Source organism: Oryzias latipes, chromosome 15 (genome assembly GCF_002234675.1).
Source record: "Oryzias latipes chromosome 15, ASM223467v1".
NCBI classification, from domain to species: domain Eukaryota; kingdom Metazoa; phylum Chordata; class Actinopteri; order Beloniformes; family Adrianichthyidae; genus Oryzias; species Oryzias latipes.
Window position 1 is genome coordinate 12552646 of NC_019873.2, and position 27894 is coordinate 12580539.

The 27894-nt window shown below is 42.4% G+C and overlaps 3 protein-coding genes across 6 annotated transcripts; 2 read left to right on the forward strand and 1 right to left on the reverse strand.

Annotated features, from left to right (window-relative positions):
- Nucleotides 1-3840: 3840 nt before the first annotated feature.
- Nucleotides 3841-6374, forward strand: LOC101171518 (tubulin alpha chain). Its single transcript, XM_004077010.3, has 4 exons — nucleotides 3841-3970; nucleotides 4794-5016; nucleotides 5121-5269; nucleotides 5338-6374. Exons 1-4 carry the CDS (start codon nucleotides 3968-3970, stop codon nucleotides 6310-6312), a joined length of 1350 nt encoding a protein of 449 aa, XP_004077058.1. The 5' UTR covers nucleotides 3841-3967; the 3' UTR covers nucleotides 6313-6374.
- A 725-nt stretch (nucleotides 6375-7099) lies between these two features.
- gtf3c3 (general transcription factor IIIC subunit 3) lies at nucleotides 7100-18250 on the reverse strand. 2 transcript variants are annotated; one of them, XM_023963726.1, is made up of 19 exons: nucleotides 18025-18250; nucleotides 17858-17930; nucleotides 17226-17542; nucleotides 17029-17152; nucleotides 16760-16951; nucleotides 16205-16370; nucleotides 14534-14681; nucleotides 14316-14466; nucleotides 12687-12787; nucleotides 12437-12608; nucleotides 10842-11044; nucleotides 10516-10617; nucleotides 9823-9955; nucleotides 9508-9733; nucleotides 9380-9434; nucleotides 9176-9311; nucleotides 8988-9112; nucleotides 8761-8913; nucleotides 7100-8118 (listed from the first exon to the last, which is right to left on the reverse strand). In XM_023963726.1, the coding sequence occupies exons 1-19, from the start codon at nucleotides 18115-18117 to the stop codon at nucleotides 7996-7998; spliced, it is 2793 nt and encodes a 930-aa protein (XP_023819494.1). In that variant the 5' UTR covers nucleotides 18118-18250; the 3' UTR covers nucleotides 7100-7995. The 2 variants fall into 2 exon arrangements, with proteins under 2 accessions (XP_023819494.1, XP_023819493.1); XM_023963725.1 differs by having other exon boundaries at nucleotides 17858-17933.
- LOC101171770 (barrier-to-autointegration factor-like protein) lies at nucleotides 17997-22677 on the forward strand. Of its 3 annotated transcripts, none has more exons than XM_020709369.2 (3): nucleotides 17997-18084; nucleotides 21996-22126; nucleotides 22226-22677. In XM_020709369.2, exons 2-3 carry the CDS (start codon nucleotides 22001-22003, stop codon nucleotides 22370-22372), a joined length of 273 nt encoding a protein of 90 aa, XP_020565028.1. In that variant the 5' UTR covers nucleotides 17997-18084; nucleotides 21996-22000; the 3' UTR covers nucleotides 22373-22677. The 3 variants fall into 3 exon arrangements, with proteins under 3 accessions (XP_020565028.1, XP_004077059.1, XP_004077060.1); XM_004077011.3 differs by lacking the exon at nucleotides 17997-18084 and adding an exon at nucleotides 20306-20429; XM_004077012.3 differs by lacking the exon at nucleotides 17997-18084 and adding an exon at nucleotides 20437-20545.
- Nucleotides 22678-27894: the final 5217 nt, after the last annotated feature.

The window sequence follows — 27894 nt, forward strand, 5'->3', positions numbered from 1 at the left end:
GTACATATAAGGAATATATTTCTTAAAACACATTTTTACACAGTTTCACACATTTACAGTTTTATACATGAGGGATATCAGCTTTATGTCCACAATAAAGACCCAGAGGACAATAAAGACCATAGTCCAGGTTGATGGATAGGATGAAGGGGGAGGGAGTGCAGAGGATGAAGAAGCCACCAAATGGTTCCCAAGCGCAGCTGTGTCTGTAGCTCATTGCTCCCCCAGGGGATGGGTCAAATGCAGAGGACAAATGTCACACACCTAGGTGTGTGACAGATAATGGGACTTTAATTTGTTGGTATTCCAAGAAGTTATTTATTCCATGTTTTTCTTGTAGTTCCTGGAGTGTTATGAATCTTCTATCAATAATGAAGTGCTCTAGTAGTGTAACGCCCCCTGCTTGCCAAGCTGGGAAGTGTAACATTTTTTTGTTCAAAAGGATGTCTGGGTTATTCCAGATGGGTCTCATTTTGCACAGTAAAAGTAAAGAGTTTGACACTTTGAGAAATTCCTACCAGGCTGTTAAAGTGGCATTTATATTACTACTTTGGAAGCAGTCCTGTTTTTTAACTGTTTGGCTAGTAAACGGTTGATCTGACAGGTTGATCTTTCCACATAACGCCTGTTCCAAGTCCATCCACACACAATTCTGACAATGTCAGTTACACATCACTAAAACTATTGTGCAGGAAGAAAGACAGACATAAAGAAAGATAGATATCAATTACAAAGCCCTTATTGAAATAATTAACCAGAGAGAAAGAATAAAAAAATTGTAGATTGAATGGCTTGAAGCAAAAAAAAAGAAGCGGATGACTCTCATGGTCGAAAAGTAACAAATGTGCGTTTGGCCTTTTCCATCTCTTACCTATAAACAACTTCCTTTACCCAGTTTAATTTTTACATGTAGTCAAATAGACTAAAAAGAGGAGTAAACCTTAGCAAACATGAAGCCTTTCTTCCTCTGTACACAGTTACAGACATGTTTATGTGCTGCTTTTTACACAAACGCATGCAAATAAGTTCAAGCTGTAGGTTTAAAACACAAAATATGACGTAAAAATAATTTATGAATGTTGATCATGAGGTTTTATAGAGCACCAGGTAGATTGTGTTTGCACACAGGAAAGATTTCACCTTTATGAAAATGATGGAGCTGTTTATTCCAACCACAGGAATTGGTTGGATTATGGTAAAAATATTTATAATAGCTCTCTTTACTATAAAGATGTTTAACATGTCTGAAAAACAATGAAGACCTACAACCAATAAAAAGCCCTGAGGCTGTAACTCATTTGCTGCTGTCAGCTGATAACAGAAAGCCTCAGAGTGGAAAAAGTAACCAGGGAAACCATGGTGGCGGGGAGGCTGGGGGTTTACACAATGCTGACACGGCTATGCTCATTTCTAAAGCTGGTGCATCTTTATTACTCTATAGCAGTGCCATTTTCTTCATCAAGGACATCCATAGAGGTTTTTATTCCCATAGTTCACTGTTGTGTTGATCTCCAGAGAGATGACTGTTGATGTCAGAGGTCTAAGGTTTCTTTTTCTGGCGATTTGCATTGCAAATGAATTCCCAGCACAGTACAATATTGATGATGGATTCACTCCTGTCCAGGTATAGCTCCTTTGAAAGATCATGAAGCTCAGACCAGAGATGGAGGACTGGACTTGAGACGTACTTAAGCCTCACTTGCAGACTTGAGACCTAATTGAGGTCTGGAACTCGAACATTTTTCACATGTTTAGTCTCTCTTTTTGTTATTTTGCATCCATTTTCTTTATGTATTGTGCTGATCTATCAGTCTGGTTTAATGTTTCAATCATGGCTTCAGTTTAATGACATTTTGTGGCAAAACAGTATTTGTTTTACAATATTTTTCAGGACTTGACATGAAATCGCAGCCAAAGACTCGAGACATGACTTGAAGTTTGCCAAGCAGGACTTAGAACAAAAATCAAGTTTTAATATGAAGACCATGGTTCATGTTTAATCATAATAGTTCCAAATCAATTAAGAGATCTGCTTGACAACAGACACCATTAAAGACCCACCCACTCCAATGAAAACTGTGTTTTCTGTGTTTTTTACATACTCTTCTGGCATTTTTCTGATAATGGAGGGCATAAAAAATAAGCTTAACACTGTATTTTTTCATTTGAATTGTTGTGAATCAGTTTTGTGAATCAATATTCTGGTGATATGAATGCTGACTTGAAATGAAGCCTCTCACTCCAGCCGCGACATCCACCTGAAAAACTACACAATGTTTTCAATTTGTGACAGAGTTTCAGTGAAACACCAGAAGTAAAAATCTCTTGTTCAGCATGATTAGTGAGACAGGAAGTGAACTGTTCCCTTCAGTGACCAAGAACTGAAACAGATCTGATCATGCCGTCCAGCGCGTGCTTTGGTAACTCACTTTCACAGCAAAGGTTCCAACATGAATGATATTTGAATGTTGCGCAACAGAAATTCCACGGAATTAAACATGGATGGCTTTGTGGAGGTTCAGGCTAATCTCTTCTGGTTAATGTTGATCTTTTAATCTACGTTTCTAAGCATTGTTGTTGCTAATAAGAGGAACTTAATAAATGAATTCTTTGTTGCTCAGTGAAGTTTTCATTGTCAGTCACTGGCCAGTGCTTTTAGAAACCTTTCAGCCAAGGCAAACTTCTACCAAGATGTAAAACTGTATTCTTACACTTTTATCTTGTTCATTTTAGGCATCTTAGTACGTTTACTCCTATTTTTACAACTTTAGTCTGCCAATTTCTTTTACTTTATTCTCATATAGTTTGTGTATGTATTTATTTCTTCAACCATTCGGCCTGCAACAATCTTTTTTTTCAGACTTTATTGACAAACCACATAATACAACAACAATGTGAATGTCTCAGGGGGAATTGAAATGTGTACATTTTGCAGAAAGAAATACAACAAAAATTATATACATATAAACACATACATATACAACATAAGAGAAAAGGAAACATCAATTCAAAAACCTTTGGGGTTTGATACGTTTTAAATTTTTCAAAAATCAAATTAGTTCGAATTGCTTTTTGGTTTTGCAGATGTTTTCGGCCTGCAACGACCGCTCGGGGTCCTTCGACTAGTGCTGACGTCACATTATGTGATTGGCTGTCCGTTGGTCCGATGACGTGTCAGATAGTGATTGGTCTGGACAAATTAGTATACTACCATAGAAAAAGATATTATGCGTCCGTAGTAAACTAACAGAGCTCCGAAACAGAGCGAGATTATCTTTTAAACGTGATTTTAGTATGATTATTATGATTAATAAGTGCATTGTAGCCGAACCGACTGCGGTCCGAACCCTTCTCTGGACTATGGTGTCAAATTAGACTCTATTTTGACACCATATACTGGACCGCACACGTTAACAAGCCACCCCCTGCCTGCGAACACGAAGCTACGAGACTCGCTGCTCTGGCTGCTCAGATACGGACGGTTCGCTTGTGTGGAGCAGCAGGTTCATTCTAACAGCCACAGATCTTTTAATAAAGTTTGTTATGGCAAAATCTCTCTATAAACATTACAAAGAATTTTGTCAGACACAATTTATGAAGGAAAAAAACTTTAGGCTACAAAAGGAAGCGTGAAATGAAAATATGTGGAGCCCGAGCAGAGCTCCACGCTATGTAGTTTTACCAAGTGGGGTCACCGCAGTGTGACGTTTTTATCCTCAGTCGAAAGGACCCCGACCGGTTATTGCAGGCCGAATGGTTACGGTACCTACACCGGCGGCGGTCCTGAAGCTCAACGTTCGCTCCCGCCCGCAGGAAATTCAAACCACTGATAGCCACGCCCCTCTCCACTAGTATAAAGACGGAGTGGCGTTCTACGCAGTCAGAACGCCTTTGGAGCTCGAATCTTCAACTTCGGACAACAGAGGCAGAAGTGCTTGTTAAAAAAAAAAAAAAAACAGAACCAAACATGGTGAGTTTAAACACACAGAAGTACCTTTAAAATACGTCATTTTTTTAAATATGCGGTTGCGCATTGCTTATGTCTGATCATATTTTTTTTCTTTTCTATGAGGTTTTTAATGCAATTTTGCACTGGATGCGTATACATTGACTTTTTCGTCGACTGGCTAAAGGCTTAAGAGATAAAAGGTCATATTTGGCTAATGGTTTTCGTGAAAAGGAAAGTTGTCTGCCGACATTTTGGAAAAGATGACGTTGTGGGTTTTTTTCCCCCTTTCTTTCTTTAATTTAAAAAGAGTAAAGTCTTCATTTGCTAAAATGAGCTTGAATCAAATGGCAATGTCCTTTGTTAAGCAGTTACGAACACATACCGCGACTGAGCCGTAACGCATAAACTAACGGTTCCATGCGGTTTGCTCAAAGATGAGGCCCCTCCCCGTGTGAACGAGGCGGGAGGAAAATCTTTTTTGCTGCGTGGAGGTCCTCCATATTGGAATGGTCACGTGATCAGTAAGCTCGATTTGTGACGCCGTACTTCCTCGTTCGATTTTCTGTCGTTCTGCTGAAGATGACTTGTTTTTTTTTTTTTTTTGACAGGTTTTTTTTTTTGTAAATGCCTGCAGGAAGAAAATCCGATGGGTGGTTAAATATAAAATTAATTGTGCTTTAGAGCAATGTTGGATTGCAAATAAAATGGTTGCTTTCTATATTATATAATTTAATGTGATTAACCTACTGTAAATCCTTCAGTCATGCACCACGTGTGAGTTGAAATGTGACTTCAGCACATTGTTGCACTGACACTATCGTTTGCTCCCTTTACTCCTTTGTAGCGTGAATGCATTTCAATGCACGTCGGCCAAGCCGGCGCCCAGATGGGCAATGCATGCTGGGAGCTGTACTGCTTGGAACATGGAATCCAGCCGGATGGTCGGATGCCCAGTGATAAGACTATTGGAGGAGGAGATGACTCCTTTAACACCTTCTTCAGTGAAACTGGAGCTGGCAAACATGTTCCCAGAGCCATCTTTGTGGACCTGGAGCCTACAGTAATTGGTAAAGTTTGTTCCATGAGGGTAAATTTTAGGAGCCGTTTCTTGGACTCTTTAGTGAAGTTGTCAGAGAATGCATCTTAAAATGTGAACTGTTCTGTTCTTCAGATGAGGTCCGTACAGGAACTTATCGGCAGCTCTTCCACCCAGAGCAGCTGATCACCGGTAAAGAAGATGCAGCCAACAATTACGCCCGTGGTCACTACACTGTGGGGAAGGAGATCATCGATCTGGTGCTGGACAGGACTCGCAAACTGGTCAGTTTCAGCTCATGAACATGTGTGATGGGCAGCATGTGGTGCTTAAACTGAACTTCTGTCTGCAGGCGGATCAGTGCACTGGGCTGCAGGGCTTCCTGATCTTCCACTCATTTGGAGGAGGAACCGGCTCCGGCTTCACCTCTCTGCTGATGGAGCGCCTCTCTGTCGACTACGGCAAGAAGTCCAAGCTTGAGTTTGCCGTGTATCCGGCGCCCCAGGTGTCCACCGCAGTGGTAGAGCCCTACAACTCTATCCTGACCACTCACACCACCCTAGAGCACTCCGACTGCGCCTTCATGGTGGACAACGAGGCCATCTATGACATCTGCCGCAGAAACTTGGACATTGAGCGTCCTACCTACACCAACCTGAACAGGCTGATAGGGCAGATTGTGTCCTCCATCACTGCCTCCTTGCGCTTCGACGGTGCCCTGAATGTAGACCTGACAGAGTTTCAGACCAATCTGGTTCCTTATCCACGTATACACTTTCCTCTTGCCACCTACGCCCCTGTGATCTCTGCAGAAAAGGCATACCACGAGCAGTTATCAGTGGCAGACATCACAAATGCCTGCTTTGAGCCAGCCAACCAGATGGTGAAGTGTGATCCTCGCCACGGCAAGTACATGGCCTGCTGTCTGCTGTACCGTGGCGATGTGGTACCAAAAGACGTCAACTCTGCCATCGCCAGCATCAAGACCAGACGCAGCATCCAGTTCGTGGATTGGTGTCCCACAGGCTTTAAAGTGGGCATCAACTACCAGCCCCCTACCGTGGTTCCTGGAGGAGACCTGGCCAAGGTGCAGAGGGCAGTCTGCATGCTTAGCAACACCACCGCCATCGCTGAGGCCTGGGCCCGCCTGGACCACAAGTTTGACCTCATGTATGCCAAGAGGGCCTTCGTCCACTGGTATGTGGGAGAGGGCATGGAAGAGGGGGAGTTCTCCGAAGCCAGAGAAGACATGGCCGCTCTGGAGAAGGATTACGAGGAGGTGGGAACCGACAGTGTTGGCGAGGAAGACGAGGGAGAAGAGTACTAGGCTTGTCCCATTACATGGTTATGTTTTATTTCTGTAACAATAAAGTTGTTGACGCGAAAGTCTTTTGTTTTGTAGACTATATTTCTTTTTTCTCCAAAGCTTCCACACTAGAAGAGCTCCACACATATTTGAAGCTGTTAATCTAAGGGTGAATTATAGGTTCATTAAAACCCTAAACTTCTACTTGACATCTAGCTGTTAAAACAAGCCCCTCCCACATCTTAGAAATGACCAAGTAGTTTGGGGATAAAAAACGCACTGCAGTAAATCGTCTCGGATCCTGGAAGGCCTCCAGTGCTCCATCCGCCTAAAGTCACTATCCTAAAATTGAAAATTCTGTCTAAACAATCCATTATTAGCCAAAGTCTACAAGTTAATCAGGCAATCCAGTCTGGCTCTCAATTTGAGATGAGATCTTAGATCACTGGAAGATGTAGAGATCATAAAAAGTAGTCTGAGAGGCCTCAAGAGATCCTAGTGAAAAAAGCTTTGTTCTCCAAACCATCCACATTAAGGCATGAATCTACTCCAGGGTTCTGATGAAGCTATACCAAATGATCGGATATGAGCCGTGCACCTTGTAATGTGCTCAGGAAGATTGACACTTAAAGATGCAGATTCATTCATCTGATTCCAACACGACAGTTTGGGGCATTTAAATATTAGTCTTCCCCTTTTATCTGAAAGAAAACAGTCTGGAAAGGTATTGTCTTATTTTCTAAAGGAAAATCTCAGAGAATGAAGAGGCTGCCAGAAGTTTTGAATTGACAAAAGTAGGAATAGAGGATATCTTATGAGATTTAAATTTTATTTTCCATCTGCCGCATACTCCAGCAGGTTCTAATGTGTGGAGACGGAAGAGAAGTTGGAGAACATTCCTAAAACACGTAAGGTCAACAGGAGATGCTTGAGGAAATGAAGGCAAGGATCTTTGTAGCAGGAAATACCAAGTGCACTAAATGTTAAATAGAGGTGCTTGTAAGCCGCTCTTCTAGCTTCCTCGAGGGCCCAAGTCCCATTCACACACTGGCGCCACCCTTCCCCCAGGGGCAATGTGGGGTCCGGTGTCTTGCCCAGGGCCGGCTCCAAGGACACTTCGACACATGGGCGGGCAAGGCGGGAATTGAAATTGCAATGTTCCAATTAGGGGTCGACCTGCACCACAGCCGCCCCGTGTGAAAACATTTCTGCACTGTTTCTGCAAATTAATGTCAAATTGGACTTAATTAGGGTTTTGTTTAGGGCCATTACAACCAAAAATAAATAGAGTACATTATAAATACTGCCAAAAGTTTCAATTGCAAAAGGGGTTTATTAAAAAAAAAGGAGCCTCAACTGTAAAAAATAAAATAGAAAACAATAGGAAACGTAGAAAAAAGAGTAAAGGAGCTGGTTCTGACGTACAAATGTCCAACTGGAGTTGGGCTTGCATGAGCCCCCCCCCTGGTGTATTGGAGGGAGGGGGGGGGTGTAGAACGTGGGTTGGTTTTTTCACAAATCGTTAACCAGACGTTTATGAACCAACAGGTGGGTAATAGATAACCCAACAGAACCGACGTGTTTAGGCAGACAATATCAAGCACAGACTAGTCTGCAATAAGTTCATTAACTTCAGTAAAAAAAACTTCCATCTCTGCCGTTGTCTGTCCGGGTTTGTAGACATTTGAGGGGGAGGAGCTGTTGTTAAACGGTGCAGTGCGTGTAGATGAGTTGCCGAGCCACGGCCATGTTCCCGCTGGCCTGGTAGATGAGCGACAGGTTGAAGGCGATTTCCCGCCGGAGATCCACCTGATCGTCTGCGATGCCCTGAGACATCAGATCAAAGAACAGGGGAGTAAAACTTTAAATGCATGATGGACAAACCCACAGGTTATGCTGCCTGTTCTTTGTAAAAAAAAAAAAAGGGGGTCAGGTGGATTCCCAACAAAAACAAAGTATTTTGGCCGGAAATTTACCCATTTTTAATTGAAATTATAAGATCCCCTGATCTAGTTCATCTGAGTAGCTTTTTGTTGTGTGTGGACACCAAACATGAGGAGGTAGGGAGGTTTTCTTTTTCTTTTTTAGGAGTTAGGGGATTTGGTGTCATAGAATTCCGACCGGACATAAACCGCAATTATTAATTTTTCCTTCTCTCCACTTCTGTGAATTAAAGGGGTTGCCATCCATATATAACTATCAACCCACTACTTCCTGATTGGTCAAAGTATGACCTGGTTTAATTTTCAACTTGTGTTTTGTACGTTGATCTTGAAAATAGTCTTAAAATTTTGCGTAGAGACGAGCGAACGGGAGAGTTCCGAACGCAGACGCACAGAACGGGCATCTTCTCGTTGAAAGTGGCCTTTTGATGTTGCAGGGGGCGGTTTGAACGTAGAAGGATGTATATTCTTCTAGTAAGAGTAACTAAAATATTTTTTGTGGGGGGTTCATGTTTGCTGGACTCACGCTCAGTGTCTTTGCAGGAAGCTCCAGAGCCTTCTGGTAATAATGGATGGCCAGGTGTGTGAGGCCCATCTGGTGCAGCGCGCGGCCCAGGTTGTACATGCTCTCCTGACTCTCTCCTCGCAACTCCACGTAGCGCCACAGGAAGGAGAAGCCCTGGGGAGCGCGAGGACTTACCACCACACGTCAAAACTCTGACGGAGGGGGAAACAAAAGGCACCAACACCAACCTGTAGCACCAGAGCGTGGCGTTTGGCCACATACTTCTGAGACGCCATGTGGAAGAAGGTGAGCCCCACGCAGAGGCTGTACAGTGGGTTGTCGGGGTGAGTCTGGAAGGCCTGCACGTACTGACCTGCAATACCGACCCGGATTCACCACCATGCACAAAATGGAAAAGCGGCCGTGCGTCTCATACCCAGAGCGTGCTTGAAGCTGCCAGACACCATGGCGTTGTGTCCACAGAGCACGCACAAGGCGTGATTGTTGGGGTACTTCAGCAGCAGGCGCAGACAGAAGCGGTGGTGGCGCTGGTGCTGGGAGTTGATCGTCAGCTGAAACAACAGCACAGACCTGAGCGGCTCTGCTCATCCGCCCATACCCACACACCGGAGACACTAACCTGGTTGAAGATGTTCCACAGCTGAGGGAGGTTCACATTTTCTATCAGCATCAACCTGTGGAGACCAAGGCATCCATGAGTGCTCAAGGCAAAGGGACTAACCAGTGCTTTGGCCCTGCCTTCCTGACCTGATGTAGTTGTACGCCTTGCAGTAGTTGTGGTCGAGGATGGTGGCAGACAGCCCGAAGCACTCCAGCTCCCTCCGCCTGGGCTTGTTGTCATAGAATGAGTAGAACTCCATGGCCGACTCCACCAGGAGGTCGGCCTCGTCGTAGCGCTCCAGCTGGCACAGGGTGAGGATGCAGCTCACCAGCAGCTGCCACCAGTCCTCTTTGGACAGGACATTGGTTTTACCTGAGGGACGAGGAACCGACAGGAACGTGATCATTCTGGTGTTTCCCCAAAAGAGTTTGGGAGTGTTTTCTGGAGCAGGAAGGACGCACACATGTTGTCTGAATACGCTGTTTCATGGTCGGAAATCTCCGGCAGCCGCTCCTCCAGCTTCTGCAGCCTCAGGTGAGTCACTCCCGACAGAGGGACGGCACGTACACACACCTTAGCTCTCTGCATGGCCACCTACAACACAAAAACACTTTAAGTCCCACTCTGATCATCTATTGATCTATTGTGAACGCGTTCCCAGTGGTATTCTAATTATGATTATGTTGTTTTTAGCCAAAATCAAAAAACCTGTAGTCTTCTAGGACATAGAGCATGAGAGCTCTTTGTTTACATGACAGTCCCTCACAAACTAAAATGTCGGGCAATATTGTAGCTATCCAGCGGTCAGATTCCAGCTCATACGAGGAAAACATAGAAACATGGATCTATTTGTCTACAATTGGATCAGGAGTGAAGCAGGGAGCTTGTGTCCAGCCCAGCATATTTTTTATGTCACAAATATAATCTTGTTCAAACACTTTTTTTTTCTTCGTCTGCTCCAGATTCACAACAATTTCAATAAAGATCCTCAGAAATATCTTAATTAATTTTTTAGATATGTCTTCCGTCATCGACATTTTTTTTTACAAGAACATGTTAAAAGCGCCAAAAACACCATTTTCTTTGGAGTGGACCTTTAAAGACATGCCGCCAGAGAAACCCACTGCTTTCTAAAGAAACCAAAAAAAAACAACCTTAAGCAGCATGGAGATCATGGAGATCACAGCATCCAGGTAGTCGTGCAGTTGGCCTTGGGTCTTCAGTAGTGTTGAGCGATGCAGCAAAAGCTTTAACTCCTGCAAAAGCAGAACAAAATGTTGCTGCTGTACTTCCAAAAACAGAGTTTTCCTACTTTTGATCATTTTTTTTTATTCACACTATTGAGGATTCAGACCAAAGGCAGCAAAGAAAGAACTAATCAAGTCCAATCATCAACAGAGGACTCAGATAAACCTGGACTCAACTATATCCAAGGACAGAAATGAAGGCAGCTTGAAGTTCTCCTGAGCATCCGGCCCACCTTTTGTGCAGCGCTTGAGTCCTGTGCCAGGGTGTCACTGTCATACATGGACTCCAAGGCTTTCAGAGCACAGTCCATGTGTCCCAGCTGCTGCTGCAGGGTTGCAAGGGACAGCCGAGCCTCCAGATGCTGCGGCGCCATCTCCACCACCTTGCTGTAGCTGTCTGCTGCCGCCTCCATGTGGCCCAGAGCCTTCAGACACTCTGCAATACAGAAGCAGAGAAGCTAGAACCTGCTGTCCAGGTCCCAGAGGGTGGTCAAAAAGCTGCTGTGTCGTGAAGTATCGGTTTAACATTGTCTGGTCTTATCCTCTGCTGTTCTTCTGATAATTTCTCAAAGTATTTTGCATAAAGTATCTGTTAGAACTCCATCTTCAGATGTTCTCCAGGGTTCTCCTCTTGGAAGACTGTTTTTGGTCTAGATGAACTCAACACAAACCCAGAAAGACCTGAAGTTGGAGTTCCTCAAAAGACCTCTGGTGGCAGGAGAGAGCAACTTCTCACCAAACCTTGTGTTAAAACTCCAAAAGCATTTTTGTAGCAAAAATAAACATATTTAAAGTTTAATGATTTTTTTAAAAAAAGTGTATTGCTTTATTTTCTATTTATGAAAACTTAAAAAAAAAAGTTATTTAGAGCTAAAATTTGCTCATCAGAGACATTTTCTTTGATTGGCAGGAGGGTGGACTCAAATAAACTCCCACTAGCCCCACTCAAATGCAATTTTAGCAGATTTTAGAGCTGGACTCAACTACAATAAACGACGAAGAAGTAATTTCTGATTTCTGTAGTGTTCAAACTAAAGAAAACAAGACATTTATTCAAATATATTAAGTTTAGTATTCGATGTGCATAGATGTTCTACATATGCTTAATTAAATGTTAACTTATAAATCTGGTTTGTAGCCTGACCCACTTCATGCTGGAAGAAACGACATTGAAACATGATCTCCCCTCCGTAAAACACAAGACGACTGTTTCAGCTGCATCTGCTGAGTTCCTGCTGACCCCTCAGCCGATGCTTTAGCTGCCATCTCTGTTCATGTGAAGGTGACCTGCTGCATGCCTGATAAAAACAGCTGCTGTTCTTCAAAGCTCTGTTAAATCTGGTTGGCTTCTAACCTTAGGTGTTTTGTGAGGTCATTGAAAACATGAATGTTTGCAGTATTTTTAAAATGTCACGAATCAAGGCCAGTTCAAATTTTACTTGACCTTCTATAATTGTTCAAGTCCCACTCTAATCATCTTGTGTTGTATTCTAAAAGTGTTCCCAGTGATCCAGCGCTCTTCAAGTTTACTCCATCTATCAAAAAAAGTGTGATGTTTTGAAAACACAGAGAGGAGGGTCAGTGATGATGTTGGTAAAATGACGCTCTTCCTCTTCTTGACAACTAAATACTGTTAATTCTGATAATAATTTGAATCAATTATCAAGGAAAATAGAGATAATTTGTACGATATGCAGATAAACTGTTAACTTTTCAATCAGGTCTCACCTGAAACCATCATTTACAAATTTCTCAACCCAGTGGACAATGCTCTGGAGGAATTGAGTGCACACTCATGTAGAGACACTTCAGTGACTCCCTGCTTTACCTGCATGACGCAGCCAGACAACAGCTAAGTTGTATTTGTCGGAAATGACGAGTGCAGACAGCAGAGGCAGTGCAGACGTGTAGCAACCCTGCTCCAGGTAAGCTTCACCAACGTCCAGGTACAGGTCACCGATCTCCTCTGGACTCTGCTCCATCAGCGACAACACCAGCGGCTAAAAACAATAAACAAAATGGTTGAAGTGTTTCTTTTTTCAGAGAAACATCTGGGGCATCACAAGGGTTCAGTTCACCTCTAGAGGCGTAAAGACTTGCAGGTTGATGAGGCAGACCATCAGCTTGGCTCGGAGGTCCACTGGGACGCTGTCTGCTATCTGAACAGCTTTGATATCGCCTGCAGACAAAACCGTACAAAGTTTTAGCAGTTCTGCTGTAAATATCAACGAGTTCCTCTAATCTCAAGAGTTTAGGGCCCTGCCTCATGATGGAACCAACATGCATGAGGTGTAAGTGGGACGAGTAAATGTTCCAGTTGGTGTGAAGAAAGTTATGGTTTTTCCTTAGGAATATGAACTCATTATTGTCTGTAGTTTATAAAAAATAAATTCCCTCTAAACCAGACGGATTAATTTCAGCTCTAGCAAGGTGTACTGCAGACCAACCTTAACAACTGTCTTCAGAGAAAGTCACAAAACCATCCAAGTCTATTTGAAAAAACAACAGTTAACTTCAATGGAGAGTTAAGGCTCCATTTTGTTTTTCTAAAGTATCTCCTTGAGTCTCTGTTCTATCACTGCTCTCTGCTGGTAAGCTAAGCTCTCTGCAGTCTCACTTGCAGCTACAATCCAGGACATTTCAAGGCTGTTATATATTTTCTTATCACGGCTTGCATCCTGTTGAACACCTGACTCAGGCGGGTTCAGTCCACAAATCAAAGTAATTTGTGGGATTTCCAGGATCAGGACTGAGCAGAGCAACCTGGCTGCAGAAAAGATGGCGCCTGACGCCATTGGCTGGAAGCAGAAATTCTACAATTTAACCTAAACCTCTGTCTCTTCTCCCTCAATGGCTCGATGGAGTGTGCTGAAGCCCACCTTAATCCAGAAGGTGTGATTCCATTACGTTTGCTCTTCTAACCCTAACCCAAACCTAAAAATTGTAGAGAAATGTTTATTAAAGCCTCAAACAGGAAAATCCGTAACTGTTAGGGTCAACGGTTAAAGTAGTTTTTTTCAAACAATATGGAGATTTTCTGGTTCCAGTCGAGAACATCCAGTTCTGGACGTTGATGTCTGCATCCAGGTCTACTTGAGCAGAGCTGGTCTTGAGCTTGACTGTTTCCCCCTGGAAATTAGACCATTAGTGCCTAGTTTCTCAACTTGGGGAGCCCCGGGTCCTTACATATCATGTGCAAACCCCGTGCACACGGCAGAGAGTCAGGGGCGAGCACTCGCACCTTACTAATGTCTAGAGTGTAACAGGAGGGCACCGTACAACAGCATCACCCATACGACATAAGTACAACTTATAGCCTCAAGGGAACTGCAAGGCACACCTGCACTCCCCTTTAGATCCAGCCGCTTCTCCCCATAACCATCTATGTGCATGTGACTGAGGCTTCACAGAGATGGGCTGCTAGCAACACACTTCCACAAGTTCAAAATTTTATTATGACCACCTTTACCAGCAAGGCTTAACAAACAACTAAATGGGCAAAAGTAAGAGGGGGAGCGATTAGCCAGGAAGATTTCAGAAATGTTAATTTTCCATTCAGACCTTTTACGAGTTTACTGTGAGCAAGAAAATGGTAAAAAAAAATTCCATAAGCTGAACTTTGTTCCAGTTCAGGAACTTCTTTTACTTCAGAGAGGTTCTTAGTATCATTGAACTTCTTATAAATCCCACTTGAAAACAAGGCTCACCGCAACTCTCAGCAGGCATTTCTTCTGGAAGGTTTAATGCTGCTCCCTTGTCGTTCGCCTCTTTCTTCTCAGCGGCCTCCTCGCCACGGTAGGGTACTTCAGCTGTCGCGTTCTCCCTTACCAGAACCACATCTGTGAACTTGACCAGGACCTAGGAAAACCAACTGCCATCAGCACACATTCTCTTTCACTGTGTGACTGAAGCGGGCCTCACGTACCTGCAAGGCCTTGCTGTGCTGCCGGCTGGAGATGTAAAGTTCAGCCGCCATGTTGACGAAGTCGTCCCCGACCAGACTGGGGTGTCGTGACAGACCTTCTTCTATGACGCTCAGGGCCGAGGGCAGGTCATTGCTCTCATAGTAACTCCTGAAGCAGACAAGCAAAAGGTGAGGACAGCGTTTGGGAGAAAACATTCAGGACAAATGTCACTGAAAACTGCTTCTGGAATTATTCCACCATTTTCTGTCGCTCCTCAGAGCAGCAATGTGGTGACAAACCAGCTCTCTGGGTTAGACACATGTGGAAGTTAGATACCAACAAACGTGGAGTAACTCTGGCGAGGATCAAAGGACTAACCTCAAGTGATTCTTCCTCAGTACTTTGAGGTATGAAAGCAGTAGAAACTCTGACTCAACACACCAAGAGATGTCTTTCATGTTCATGCATTACTTCACACCAGTGTAGGAGGCAAGACCCATAAAGACATGGATGGATGGATGGATGGATGGGTGGATGGATGGATGGATGGATGGACGGACGGACGGACGGATGGATGGAGTCTGTGTTAATTAAGTGTTGCCGAAAACATTTCCAGTCTTAAAGCGTTAAAGAACAGGTAGAAAAGCCCTCTGTAAGTTTAGCCATTTACCGATTTTTTAAACTGGTCCGTTCATATTTTGAGGAACAAACTGCTTACGTTTATCCAGAAATTTTGAGTCATTTAGTTTGTCTCTGATAATTCCAGAAAAGAGCAGCTCATTTATTGAAGGTCAATAAGTATACTTTCCCTCCTACAAGACAAAAATTGGGGATATTTGGACATGCCAAACTAAATTCCTTTGTGTCTGCGGTGTTGAGGATTTTGCATCAGTGTTTTGGACTGAAGGGGGCGTCTCTAAGGTGTATGTGAGGTTTCCTTCATGCAGTAACAGATCTGCGAACTCTGCTTGGCGTGTCAGACCTTTCATCTGGTCCAGCTTGCTTTCACACATGGAGCTTTCAGAGGGAAAACTGACTCAAGCAGACAAAACTATAAGAAAAAACTTGCAGGTTCAAACGCTGGGCGGAGTATTGTGCGATCCCCGTTGCCCACAGAAAAGACTTACTTTTGACCAAATTAAGTCAGTTCGGTCGTCCTTTTTTTTGCGACACAGACACCGCCATGTTGGAGCCAGACGGTGTTAGTAAGAAGATATTGGTACAGGTTGGTCTGAGTCATCGTTTCCACGGCAACCACTCTCACCAATCAAGACTAAGCTTGTTAAAAGGCCACACTCCTACCACTTGAAAGCGGGTCACACAAACTCTGTCAATTAAACAATTTGATCGGACGTGGAGGGCAACAGGCTCCGCCTACTTTTACTGAGGCATCTGATTGGTCAGTTTCCATTTTGAACAACTAGCAATAAAGAATAAATATCATGAAAAAGTACATTTGTAGTACTACGTTTGCCCTCTTAGATATTTCTTATTTAAAGTTTTGCACTGATTTATTTTGCTTATCCTAATTAGCACAAAACACCATCCAATAACAATTAACCTACTAGCGCCAACACAATTTACTCTTGCAGTAAATCTGAGGCGTTAGGTTGAATATTGTCACACTGCTCTTCTTGAAGCAAAGGCAAACCAGTCCAGGTGTCTGTGCGCTGCAAGTGTGGAGGTTTTACTTAGCCATGTCCTTGGACAGCTGCATGAAGTGCTCCCCATCCTCAAGAGGAAGCAGCGACAGGATCCTCCGGTAGCCGTCCATGCACTGCTTGTGCTCTCCCAAGCGCATGTGGAGGCTGGAGCGCTCCCACAGGTAGCGCACGTTGGTGGGGTCGTATTTGATGGCTGCAGAAAAAGAGTAAATCATAAACATTAAGAACCGGGAATGCCCCATTAAATGCTTTAAGAGCAGGGAGACTTCCTTCAGACTTGTACGGCTGTGGTCTTCGGGAAAAGTCTTTTTTTTTTGGTGTAACTTAAGTTCTCCAAACATTCTGAGAAAACATCAGACCGACCGACTGGATTGAGTTGACTCTCCGTACTCGCTGAGTTGCTGCTACACGCCCATCTCTTTCCCATTCTGGCAGCATTTTTTCGGTTGGTTTTATCTCCATAGCAACCCTTTTTTTTTGGTCCCCTAAGGTTTCTCACCATGTCTGTAATGTCCCTTTCACTGGGTACTAGGTGTGTGTTAATTTTGGTGAGTATGTGGCGGGGGTGACGTTTTCGCTCACCTTTGCTGTAGCAGATGATGGCCTGTCGGATGTTGTTCTGTTCCAGAGACATTTCCGCCAGCCTGATCCACTCCTCACAGTCGGACGGGTTGAGGTGAGCAGCAATCAGAGAGAACTGCAGAGATTTGTCGGTGTCTCCTTCGTCTTCATAGATCATGGCCAGCGTGGAAAAAGGCTCGTAGGCCAGAGGAGCTGCAGAAGACATGAGGTGAGATCTGTCAAACACAAACTCTGCATTGTCATAACCGCAGAATCTAAAAGCTTCTTACCCTGTCGGATGATTTCCATGCACATCTGGACAGCTGTGTCTTTTTCTCCTCGCGCGTAGCGAATGTTGGCTTCTCCCATGAGACCGCGCAAAGCTGTAGGAAGTTTGCTGCCATGACGACGCCCCTAAGGAGATGTAAGTTCAAGCACAGAGCTGTGCGAGTGACAGCATGCGTGTGTTGTTGTGTGAGGGGCATACCTTCATATGCTTCTTGTTTTCCCGACTCAGCTCCATCTCCAGGGCAAAAACATCTCCGACCGTCACGTCCTCTGCCTCCTCCTCTGCCTCCTCCTTTGGTTTCTGTGTCCGCCTCCCACATCCTTCCCCTCGCTGATGCTTCTTTCTCCCCTTCCCGGTCTTTGCGTCGCTGCCCTTATCTTCTACTACAAAGTCCTTGTCATCCTCATCATCCACATAGCTCAAGCTGTCCTCCTCTTCCTCTGATGATGGCGGCTCTGCAGACTCTCCCAGGATGGAGGCAAACGCCTGCTGAACTCCAGGGCTGACCCCGTCCTCTGGGAAGACAGTAGCAGACATTTATACTCCTGCTCCTCCATGCATCAGAAGCACTGTAGGAGAAAAGAGAATGAAGAACATCCAAAAAACACACAAAGCTACAAAAAAACAAACAAACAGTGATTGCATCGCAACTTTGTTTTCCTAGAGGGTTTTCGTTCCTTCTTGAATAAGAACGAGTGTTTTCATGGAGACCAGGAGATCCACCTTCAACACCAGTCTGCTTCCAGAGTAAGGTTCGAAGCTGTCTGACATCACAAGCAGACAGAGATATACAGACACGCAAACAGGCTAACATAACAAATCCATGTTACCGGGCTGTGACAGGATCTGCGCAGAGGAACAGGGCTGAGCGTCTTCTTCAGCATCTTCACCTCGTTCGGACTCCTGCAAACAGATATGATCAGCGAACCAGTCAACGAGCGCCACGAACGTGAAGGGTTCTGGTTCGGTCCTGCTGGACTCTGTCTGTCTGTCTCACCTCGGCTTTCCTCTCATCTCTTCTTCTATCGAACTCTTCAAAGGTTATTCGACCTTCCAGGTAATCAATTAGCTCGCTGCTGAAACCTGACATCTTCACCTGCGGGAAAAACGCAGGACAAAACGAAAAGTTTACGGTTGTTTTAACTCTTTAGGGTCTCATTTTCCAATATGTCGCCATGTTTGGTTACTTCTGCAGCCAATGGCTGAGAAGATGAAACTGCGACAAAACATCCGGCTTGACTCTTCGATACTGCCGCTTAAAGCGTGATTACTGCCATCTAGTGGTGTGGAGTGTTCCTTCGCCTGTCATAACTTCATAACTTTACGATTCAAAGTTATTAAGCTGACATTACACAAAGTCAAAGATAATTCAGTGGTAAATCATTTTCACAGCAATTTTAACAGTTTATAACATTAAGACAAATGTACTAATTTATTTGGATTACATCAAATAAGGGACACATTTAAAACAATCTAAAAAATTTAAGATAGATCTGAACTAGGATTGGTCTCTTTTTTTTATTCATAAATTCTAACGTTGCCTTATATGCAACCAATTCTTCACCGTATTTGTTGGTTGATCCCATATTTGCTCTAAATTTCTTTTTTGTCGTTTTTATCAAATTGGACCATGTATGAACTTTGTGCTGTAAAGAGCATTTTTTCATGTTTACTTTTAAACAGGTAGATTTGAATACCTGGGATTAGAGCTGCCAGAGGTTAAAGAAAGAACAAAGAGGAGTCTCATGGATGCAAAAGATATGAAGAGGAAGGTGCATCTTGTTGTTCTCTTTAAACATCTAAATGGAACAACCAGAGGCAAAAGGAGAGGAAAGTAATACATGTTACAAGAAACAAAAACAGATCCCAGAAACCATAAACATGAGCTGGAACAGTGGCAAAGGCAGACCAAAGAACCCCATAAGTTGGGTTGGTTGTGAAACCAAGATCCTGCCAGAACCACGCCTCCTTCTGTCAACGGTGATCAAATAAACAATGGAAACACATGACAGAACCTCAGCAGGGGTAGCTCACTGCTGATGATACCACTGTGTCACGAGAAACAAAATCCGTGTAGTCATGACATTTGACGATCAAGATGGAGGACTGGGAGCAGGCAAATATTAACCAGCTGTCTTCAGAGAACCAATCATGAGAAAAAATCCTTTTATTTTTTTCAGTTATACCATCATCTGGGTGAATACTCGATTCTGATTGGCTGCAAGGTGTCTATTAAAAAGTGAATAATGCTACATTTGTAAAAGAAGTACATAACCTGAAAGTATTATATTTTTGTGCTGGCCTAAATGTCAGAACAGAAATTTGGAACACAAGTGGACATCAAAGTTTATCACAATAGCAAGACAATAGAAAAGACCTGTCCTTCAAATGACACATTGATGGACATGCCTGCATGTCTATAGAATGTGACCATAAACAGTAATGTTGCCTTTAATTTTAAAGATCTAGTTTGTTGCCTGCATTTCTGGCCTGCTTACCTTCTTGCTTGATACAGACTGAGTACGTGTTTATAAATTATTTTATGATTAATTAATAAAAGAATTTGTTTGATTAGTGATACACATTTAATGATCGGTTAATGGTGCGAATTTCTTGCAATAAAAGTGATTTAGGAAACTAATTGTGGATTTTGTTTCTTTGAAACAAACTTCTGCTTCATCAACTGGTCAAATTTCCCTCTAAAATTAGATTTTATACCACCTAACATGACGTTTACCTATTCACTTAACTCTGGGTGTTAGTCCTCATTTAGCTGCAGGGGGAACCAGTGTGAATCAAACAGTCCGCTTCTTGAAAAAAACAATATAAACATTAAAGATATATAGATTTTGAAAAAGTCACGGTGATTTATTTTTTATTCCTTTCGTGACCATAGTATAAGACGGATAATGCCCCACCAGCTGTCCATTAATTGACAATAGACACCACAATGGGCATTAAACAGCCTTTGCCATATAATGTATTTATGAATAAACTTTAATCTGATAAATTCTCAATTTACAAGAAATTATATGTAAAACATCGACTATTTTACTCATAGTTCTACGAGTTTACTCTCGTAATTCTTTTTACTTTTTTGTTGTTGTAATTTTATGACTTTATTCTCGTAAAATAAGATGTGTTTATATTTTTCAATTTCACAGTAGCCCTAATACTCCGTCGTTCAAATGAGCATTACTTCTCTCGGATAAGAAACAATGAAAAAACAATGAAAGTTAGCTCGCATTCTGTTGGAGTAACTCTTCTTTCATACAAACGATCTCAACGCTCTCAGTCGTGACGTCACATTTAGAGCGTCAACTGATCCAGCAGTGTCTGGGTTTGGTTTAAAGTGTCGGGGCTGAGTGCAGCGTTGACGCCTCCCAGGTGCTTACGTTCCAGGTGAGTTCACGCGCGAAATCGTTCATTCAGGTTACGTTCACGCGCTCGTACTCGTTTAAATTGTTTTCGTCCGCCTGGACACGTGCGGCCCTGCAGGTGAAGTCCACTTCCGGCAGGTATGCTACGGGGCCCCGCGGGGTTCCGGATATGGTACGGTTTTTGCAGCTGTTAGTCTGGTCTCCGACTGCTGTCTTGACTCGGAACCAGCTCCGGACGAACCGCGCCCTACATGGAGTTATTGATTTACGTATTACTGAAGAAACGAGAAAAGATGTAAAAGTTTAGACTCAAAAATGAAGTAGTTCAAACCGCGGCTTTTTGTTTTACAATCGGTAATTTGAAAAATATCAGTTAAAATATCAAATCAGTTATCAGGCAGCTGCAGCCGGCTGTTTCTGAATCAATAATTGTGAAATATCTTATTTTCACAGTAAAAACCCTTTCTACCTCCATGATGACACTGTTTTTAAATTTAAATTGGCAGAATAAATATTGGAGGCATAATCCGAATCAAAGATAATTTAAAAAAAAAAAAAGATCGTTTGTTGTTTTCATAAAACTTGACAATGTCAATCATTTTTCAGATTAAATTTAAAAATTAACTAATTATTTTACATTTCAAATAAAAACTGTCAATTTTAAAATGTCATTTTTAATACATTTTGTAAGTTCCAGAGCAATTACTATTAATGTTCTTCCTTTTTAGACTCTGACATGAAGCAGACACAATGATGATGATTTTAGAGTCACAAAAAAGGCCACTGCTAGATTTTCTATCTGCATGTACTTTAAATTTAGCATAGGTTTGGATTATTCTGTAAAGCTCGCTGCCACCCTCTTGACTTTAATTTGAAACAAAAACAATGTAGAAGCAGAAATAATATTTTAGTTCAAAATATTTACATCAACGTAGAAACCAAAAAAAAGGAATACATTCCAACATTTTAAAATTTTCTATAGTTTCTTGGCTTGCTTAAACCTTTCCTTTCACATCTCTATTCCAATATATGAAAGACTTATTGTCATATAATTCCGTCCGGGCGCAAACCGCAATCATTAATTCATCCACCATGATCAATTTTCAAACGGTTGGCATTTTTGTAAATTCAAAGAGGTGCTACCCGTATGTCACTACCAAATCCGAGTCCCTGATTGGTCAAAGTTCAACTGGTTTAACTTTCAGAACGGTGGATCCCCTTCATGCTGACTCCACCCGTTGACCACACGTTGATATGTTACTGGCTAAAGTTCCTGAATGGTTGATGCCCTGCACCAGATGCTCAAAACAAGCTGCAGGGCCTCTGATCGCGTCTGTACGTTGATTTAACGTTGAACCCTGACGCTCGAATCACGTTCAGTGTGAAAGTAGCTTAAGTCATCTGTCAGGGAGAGTTACAGACAGGAAGAAATCTTCCAAAGTGTCTGATCAATTTTCTTTTTGTTTGCCTCACTGTTGACTTTTTGTGGGGGAAAAATGTAAAATGTGACGCCATCACAGCTCTTCCATTTAAGGCTCCGCCCTAAAAACAAAAACATAGCTGTGATGAGGGTGTTGTATTTCCACAGTCGCCATGTCCACCACGTCGCAGAAGCATCGGGACTTTGTCGGCGAGCCAATGGGAGACAAACCAGTGATCGCTCTGTCGGGTATCGGAGAGACGCTGGGGAAGAAGCTGGAGGAGCAAGGTTTTGACAAGGTTCCTGCCTTTTTCACTTCTCATTCATCTGTGCCCCCTCCCTGAGGATGCAGATCTCAGGAGGTCCATGACGCTTCTGTCTTCCTGTTTTGCTTTTAGGCTTTTGTGGTTCTGGGTCAGTTCTTGCTGCTGAAGAAGGACACGGAGATGTTCACTGACTGGCTTAAGGATGCCACCGGTGCCAACTCTCGGCAGGCTGGATCATGTGCTCAGTGCCTAAAGGAGTGGTGCGACGCCTTCCTCTGAAACCCACCTCCCCACCGCCCTTTCCTGCTCCACCTGGTTTTGCTCACCGCCTGCCTCTGATGCCCTCCGTCAGAGTTGTTCTCACAGGTTCACTGGATTTCTTTCTGCAGGATGCGTGGGAGTTTGCAGCGTGGCGTTAGTCACTTGTTTAATAGGAATGTTTGCAGTGCACCAGAATAAAAACTTTTGAACCTTTGAATCGGACTCTGATCCTAAAGCCTCAAAGCTTTGCTTAAAGGAACACAAGACAAGGCAGTATTGGTTTTAGGGATAAAAAAACAAAACAACTAATATGTGAAGAAAAAGGATTGAAAAAAAAACCCCAAAGTTTTTGTTTGTAGAAATGTGAGCAGATCCTCTAGTAGAAGCAGTGCCTTTTTTTGGAAGTAATTGGCATCAAAATTATGAGAAAATTTGAGCACAAAGATGGCATTTTTCTGCTAAAATAGGTCCATTGATGGAACCACTGGTACATGGAAACAGAAACCATGTCAACACCTTAAAACAACTATATGAATGGTAGATCTTTAGCAGCAATGGCTTCTATTCTCCACATGATCCGTTTCTGCCTCTTTCCGTCTGTCCTCCTGAACTCAAACATGAATGCTGTGCAGCTGCATGCTGAACATCTGGCCACGTTTCTCCTCTTGGAGGTCCTTCTGTAACTTTCTTTTGCTGTTTCTGTTGTTTTTTATTGCTATTCCAAGAGTTCTGTGCCTTTTCTGCCCCTCTTAACACAAGGCTGTTGGAGGCATCTTGCACGACATGTTAATGTATTTTTGCCACGGAAAACACCTGATGACCAGTACATTGTTGAATGATTCTAATCCCTAAATTATATTTATGTCTGCATTACAAATGCTAAAGGGATTTCAAGTCAGTCCGGGTGTCTGCCTCTCCACTGTCACCTTTTGCTCGACCACTAACACTAAAAATCCTTGAATGTCATCTGTTGGTCACTTATGTAGACTGTTACTGCGCAAGATTCCAGATCATTGCAATGATTGATCAATGATAACCAATAAAGCTCAGTCTATTTATGTAACACTTTGAGGGGCTTTATAAGTGAAGTGAATAAAACAGCAAAGCTCCGGAGGTCTGGTTTACAGTCACATTTAACAAATGAGACGAAACGTCATGGTGTTTGAACATGCAATTGATTTTTAATAATTCAAAAGTAATATCGAAAGAACATTGAAATGTGTTTTTTTTTCATTTGACATTAAGAATTCATTTAAAGTTTGAACTGTGGGTGAAATAAATAAACAAAGCTCCTTTACATGTTTGTGCCTTTGTTTGTCAGAAACATGATTGGAAAATGAGGATTATGGAGGACTGCGTCTTTTCTGTCTCAGAAATGAGCCTCCTGATCCTGATGAGGAGTTGCTGCTGGCTGCAGCATCACAGCTGGATTCCTGCTCCAGCCTCCTTACTCTCACACTCCCAACAATTACTTTATTCATGATTGCAAAAAAAGATACTTTGAGCAATAAAAACACCTTTTCGTAACCCTTCTGCTATCCTATGACCCCACCCTTACATTGACGTGTTATCCCTTCCATGACAAAGGTGGATAAAGGTGGAAAGATTTCATGTAATCCATGGACACCTGTGAAGATCACAAATCATTGAAGAAAAAAGGTTCAGAGCACTGTCTAGTGGGTCTAGATGACCCAACTCCCAATGGTAAAGTGCCTAGGATAGCACAAGGGATAATGTTTCTCTTCTGTGCACTTTCTAACTTTTCCTCATGGTGGGGCTGAAACCTCTTTTTGATGGTTTTGTTGTCCAGCATGGTCACTGTTGATTCACTGCAGTGAATCTTCATCTGAAATTTAAAATGAAAAAAATCTTCCTCTTTTGTTCCCTGACTTCATCTTTGTCTTGTTAATCTTCCAACCACAGAGAGTTTTCTTCTCCACTGTCACCTTTTGCTCGCTCAGTATGAGGATTACACTGAAAATCCCTCCATGCAATCTGTTGGTCACTTATATAAACTGTTATAGAATTAACATAATCTGAATTATTGGAATGATCTGGACTGAGTCTGAATTTATTTTACTAAAAAAATCATTTGATCTGAAGTTTCTTTCACTGAACTTCCTGGTAAAATAAAGGTTAAATAAAACAAAAAAAATTTCTAAATTGCCTTGAGAAAGCCTCATAGTGAGGAGAAAGAAAAGAAAGAGGATTGTGAGTTTTGGGATCTTTTTCATGAGTGGGAGAACAGGAGATTGATTGGATCATGGGGACATGGTCATAGTAGCAGTTGTGGTGAGAAAGAGCTGAGCCAAAAGACAAAGCTGTACTGGACCACTGGTTGATCTCCAGATGGTGTTCATGAGCGTTGGGTGATGTCTAAAAGATGAGAAACACAATATGAAGTTATTTCTGGAGGACAGGAGCTCTGTTATCTGGAGGAACTCCTGCTCATCTGCATCAAAAAGTCTTTGGAGAGCTTGTTGGTTTTTAGGTGACTGAACTCATATTTCTCGGCTAAGTCCAGTATACTCTTGTTTGTTGAAGGTGGAATCACACACTGTAACACAAAATTTTAACATGCTACTGTCCAAGTAGGGGAGGGTCTGCCCTAAGATTTGAGGGTTGTAGGGTTTGAATCCACAGTTGTTGTACCATCCATTAAATACAGGACCAAGTGCCTCCCTGCTTGTCTCACAGCTTTAAAGGCTGGACTGGAGAGGCTAGGAGCAGTGGCGCCACCAGGGGGTGGCCAGGGGTGGCCACGGCCACCCCTCTCCGACACCTGGCCACCCCAGTGGCCACCCCATTAGCCACTATAAGCTGTGGTAGCATCAGTTGTGCGTTTCATCCCAAATGCACAGCCAGCAAGCGGGCAAGTCGCTCTGATCACCTAAACCGGCCCTCACCCCCTCCCCTCCCTGCTGCCTTTGAGTGCGCAGACAAGAGGAGCCGCTGGATGCAGAATGAATAAGACGCGTGGTTCACTTTCGCGTTCGAACCCTCAGATCCTCGGTCAGACAAAAGAACCAGTCTCAGTCACTAAAGATGAACTTTCTTTATTACTTTTTCTTTAAGTCAAAAACGGCGACTGACCGCGCGTGTACGCGCTCCACACCCTCACGCGCTCTCCCCCCTCTCTTCCTGCATTGCGCGAGCACCGGTTTCAGCACGCACACACAATCACACATCCCAAAATGCTACGTTTCTTTTCCTGTTAAATATTTTCCGTGGGTCTTTAACAATCTGTTTACTGTACTTTAGATCTGGATAGATAGATAGATAGATAGATAGATAGATAGATAGATAGATAGATAGATAGATAGATAGATAGATAGATAGATAGATAGATAGATAGATAGATAGATAGATAGATAGATAGATAGATAGATAGATAGATAGATAGATAGATAGATAGATAGATAGATAGATAGATAGATAGATAGATAGATAGATAGATAGATAGATGACTTTATTAATCCCACAATGGGGAAATTCCATTTATCTGTGGCAGCAACACGACATTCAGAAATAATCTGTATAATATAACATCAATAAAGGACATCACAAATGACATTTATATTAAATAATTAAAAATATCACTAAAATTATTGTGAAAAATTATTATCAAAAATTAGATTCTTATTAAATAAAGAAATATATATTAAATATTAAATAAACACAGCTGCAAAGGTGTAAAAAACATGCGGTCTGCAAAACATGTCAACCCAGTGGTCAAATACTTGGTGCAAATACGCCACATCATCAGCGGTGGTAGATGTGTCATTACTTTTTATTAATAAGTAAAAAAAGGATGTCCCTGTCACAAGCCACTCATTTTCATGGCACTATTTAAGCACCGGTTGTTGTGTTACCGCAACATTTTGATGTGTTTTTGTTTCCACAGAGTTACCTATAGTCATTAGTTGATGCTTGTGTCTGTCCATTTTCAGAGAATGAAGAGAAATTCAACATATATTCTTATTTTAAGAATAAAAGTGCAGCAGAAGGAGTGAAAGAGATGGTAGGGGAGCAATAGAGGAGTAGTGAGAAGGAGGAAGATGAGACAGAGCAGCATGAATGACAGAAGAGAATGAGGAAGACAAAGATGAGACGGCATCAGAGGAGGGACAGTCAGCATCATCGGTCAGAGAAGCAAGGCAGAACTCAGCATAAGGGGCTCCACCTGTTCCTGGACCAACTGGTGAAGTTAGAATTATGTTACCCTAATAATAAAAATGTTTCATGATTATTAGTCTGAATAGAAATGTCAACAGATATAATTAATAATTAGAAGGATATTTTTATTATTATTTCAGAACAACAGATTTAATTTTTTGTTTATTATAGATATCTCTCAGTCAAGAGCCGAACACCCCAAGCAGACACACCTAAGCATTAAATATAAACAAAAAAATAAATAAATATATATCAGTAGTAGTATGTACTAATGGTATCTACTAGTATCTATTAGTTATTATACTAGTAGTATCTACTATAAGTTCATGTTCTACAAAATATCAGTAGGCATTTATCTTTCTGTTGGTTTTCTAAAGGTTGTTTTGTTACGTTTGGTAGAATGAATTTTAAAAATATAGCTCATGGTTTTTGTGTGCCACCCCAAGATTAAATGTGGCCCCCCACTGGCCACCCCCATGAAAAATTTCTGGAGGCGCCACTGGCTAGGAGGTCGACAGAGATGTTCATAAGGGCTCCCCAAGAGGAGCCTGAGTATATCTGTCCCAACAATGACTGCTTACCTGAACTAACAAAGAAAACTGAAGGAATCAGAGCTGCTCTCCCTGTGCAACACAAGATGGAAAGCTCTAAGGTTAGAGCTTCTGAAGATCCAACATCTGAGTCTCAGTCTTGATGCTGGTTCCCTTCATCGGCTCTGACGTCTGTGGGCCAGAACTGAGGACATGGATGGACCTCTGCCAGTCAGATCTCGTCTGTGTTGGTGAACCAGGTTTGTCACATATTTGCTACTTAGCGGGATCTCACTGCGAACTCTGAATTCCAGCCCATCCCATTACAGAAATGGACCTGAATAACAAGTTCCTGTAGGATCCATGATGGAATGTTCTGTCTACTGGATTAGAAGTCCCAACTGCAAACTGAGGTCCGGTCTCTGAGCTTCTTCATGACCCATTACTGGAAGGCAAACACTGAAATAACATTTTTTCAGCCATTGTTTCCCATCATACCTTGAACCCATGTCTGTCAAACACCCTTTTAAATATCCAAAACGTAAACAAATCTCTGAGGTGTTTCATTGCAAACAAAGACTTACATAATGTCAAATACTGCAAATGAGTCACCACAACGAGATTGGTTGACTGGTTACAGTGTTGCTAAACATTTGCTTTGGGGAGTGACTTTAAAAAGATTCAAACAAACAACAGAAGGAGAGTTAGTCCACTCCCACAAATCAGTTCTTTATTTACAACCAATCTAACAAAAGAGAACAATAAACCAAAACTAGTGTAAAGAAAAAAGAACAAAAGAACAACAGGTTGCACCAGAGAGGCAATGAAACCAAA

Excerpts from the sequence above, each read along its gene's own strand:
- LOC101171518 (XM_004077010.3), top strand. Across the intron at positions 5,017-5,120 it reads CCTGGAGCCTACAGTAATTG|ATGAGGTCCGTACAGGAACT; the intron begins GTAAAGTTTGTT and ends TCTGTTCTTCAG. Across the intron at positions 5,270-5,337 it reads TGGACAGGACTCGCAAACTG|GCGGATCAGTGCACTGGGCT; the intron begins GTCAGTTTCAGC and ends TTCTGTCTGCAG.
- gtf3c3 (XM_023963725.1), bottom strand. The coding sequence starts at position 18,117 with ATGTCAGGTTTCAGCAGCGAGCTAATTGATTACCTGGAAGGTCGAATA. Across the intron at positions 9,312-9,379 it reads TGTGGAACATCTTCAACCAG|CTGACGATCAACTCCCAGCA; the intron begins GTTAGTGTCTCC and ends CTGTTGTTTCAG. Across the intron at positions 8,914-8,987 it reads GCCACGCTCTGGTGCTACAG|GGCTTCTCCTTCCTGTGGCG; the intron begins GTTGGTGTTGGT and ends CGCGCTCCCCAG.
- LOC101171770 (XM_020709369.2), top strand. The coding sequence starts at position 22,001 with ATGTCCACCACGTCGCAGAAGCATCGGGACTTTGTCGGCGAGCCAATG. Across the intron at positions 22,127-22,225 it reads AGGAGCAAGGTTTTGACAAG|GCTTTTGTGGTTCTGGGTCA; the intron begins GTTCCTGCCTTT and ends TTTTGCTTTTAG.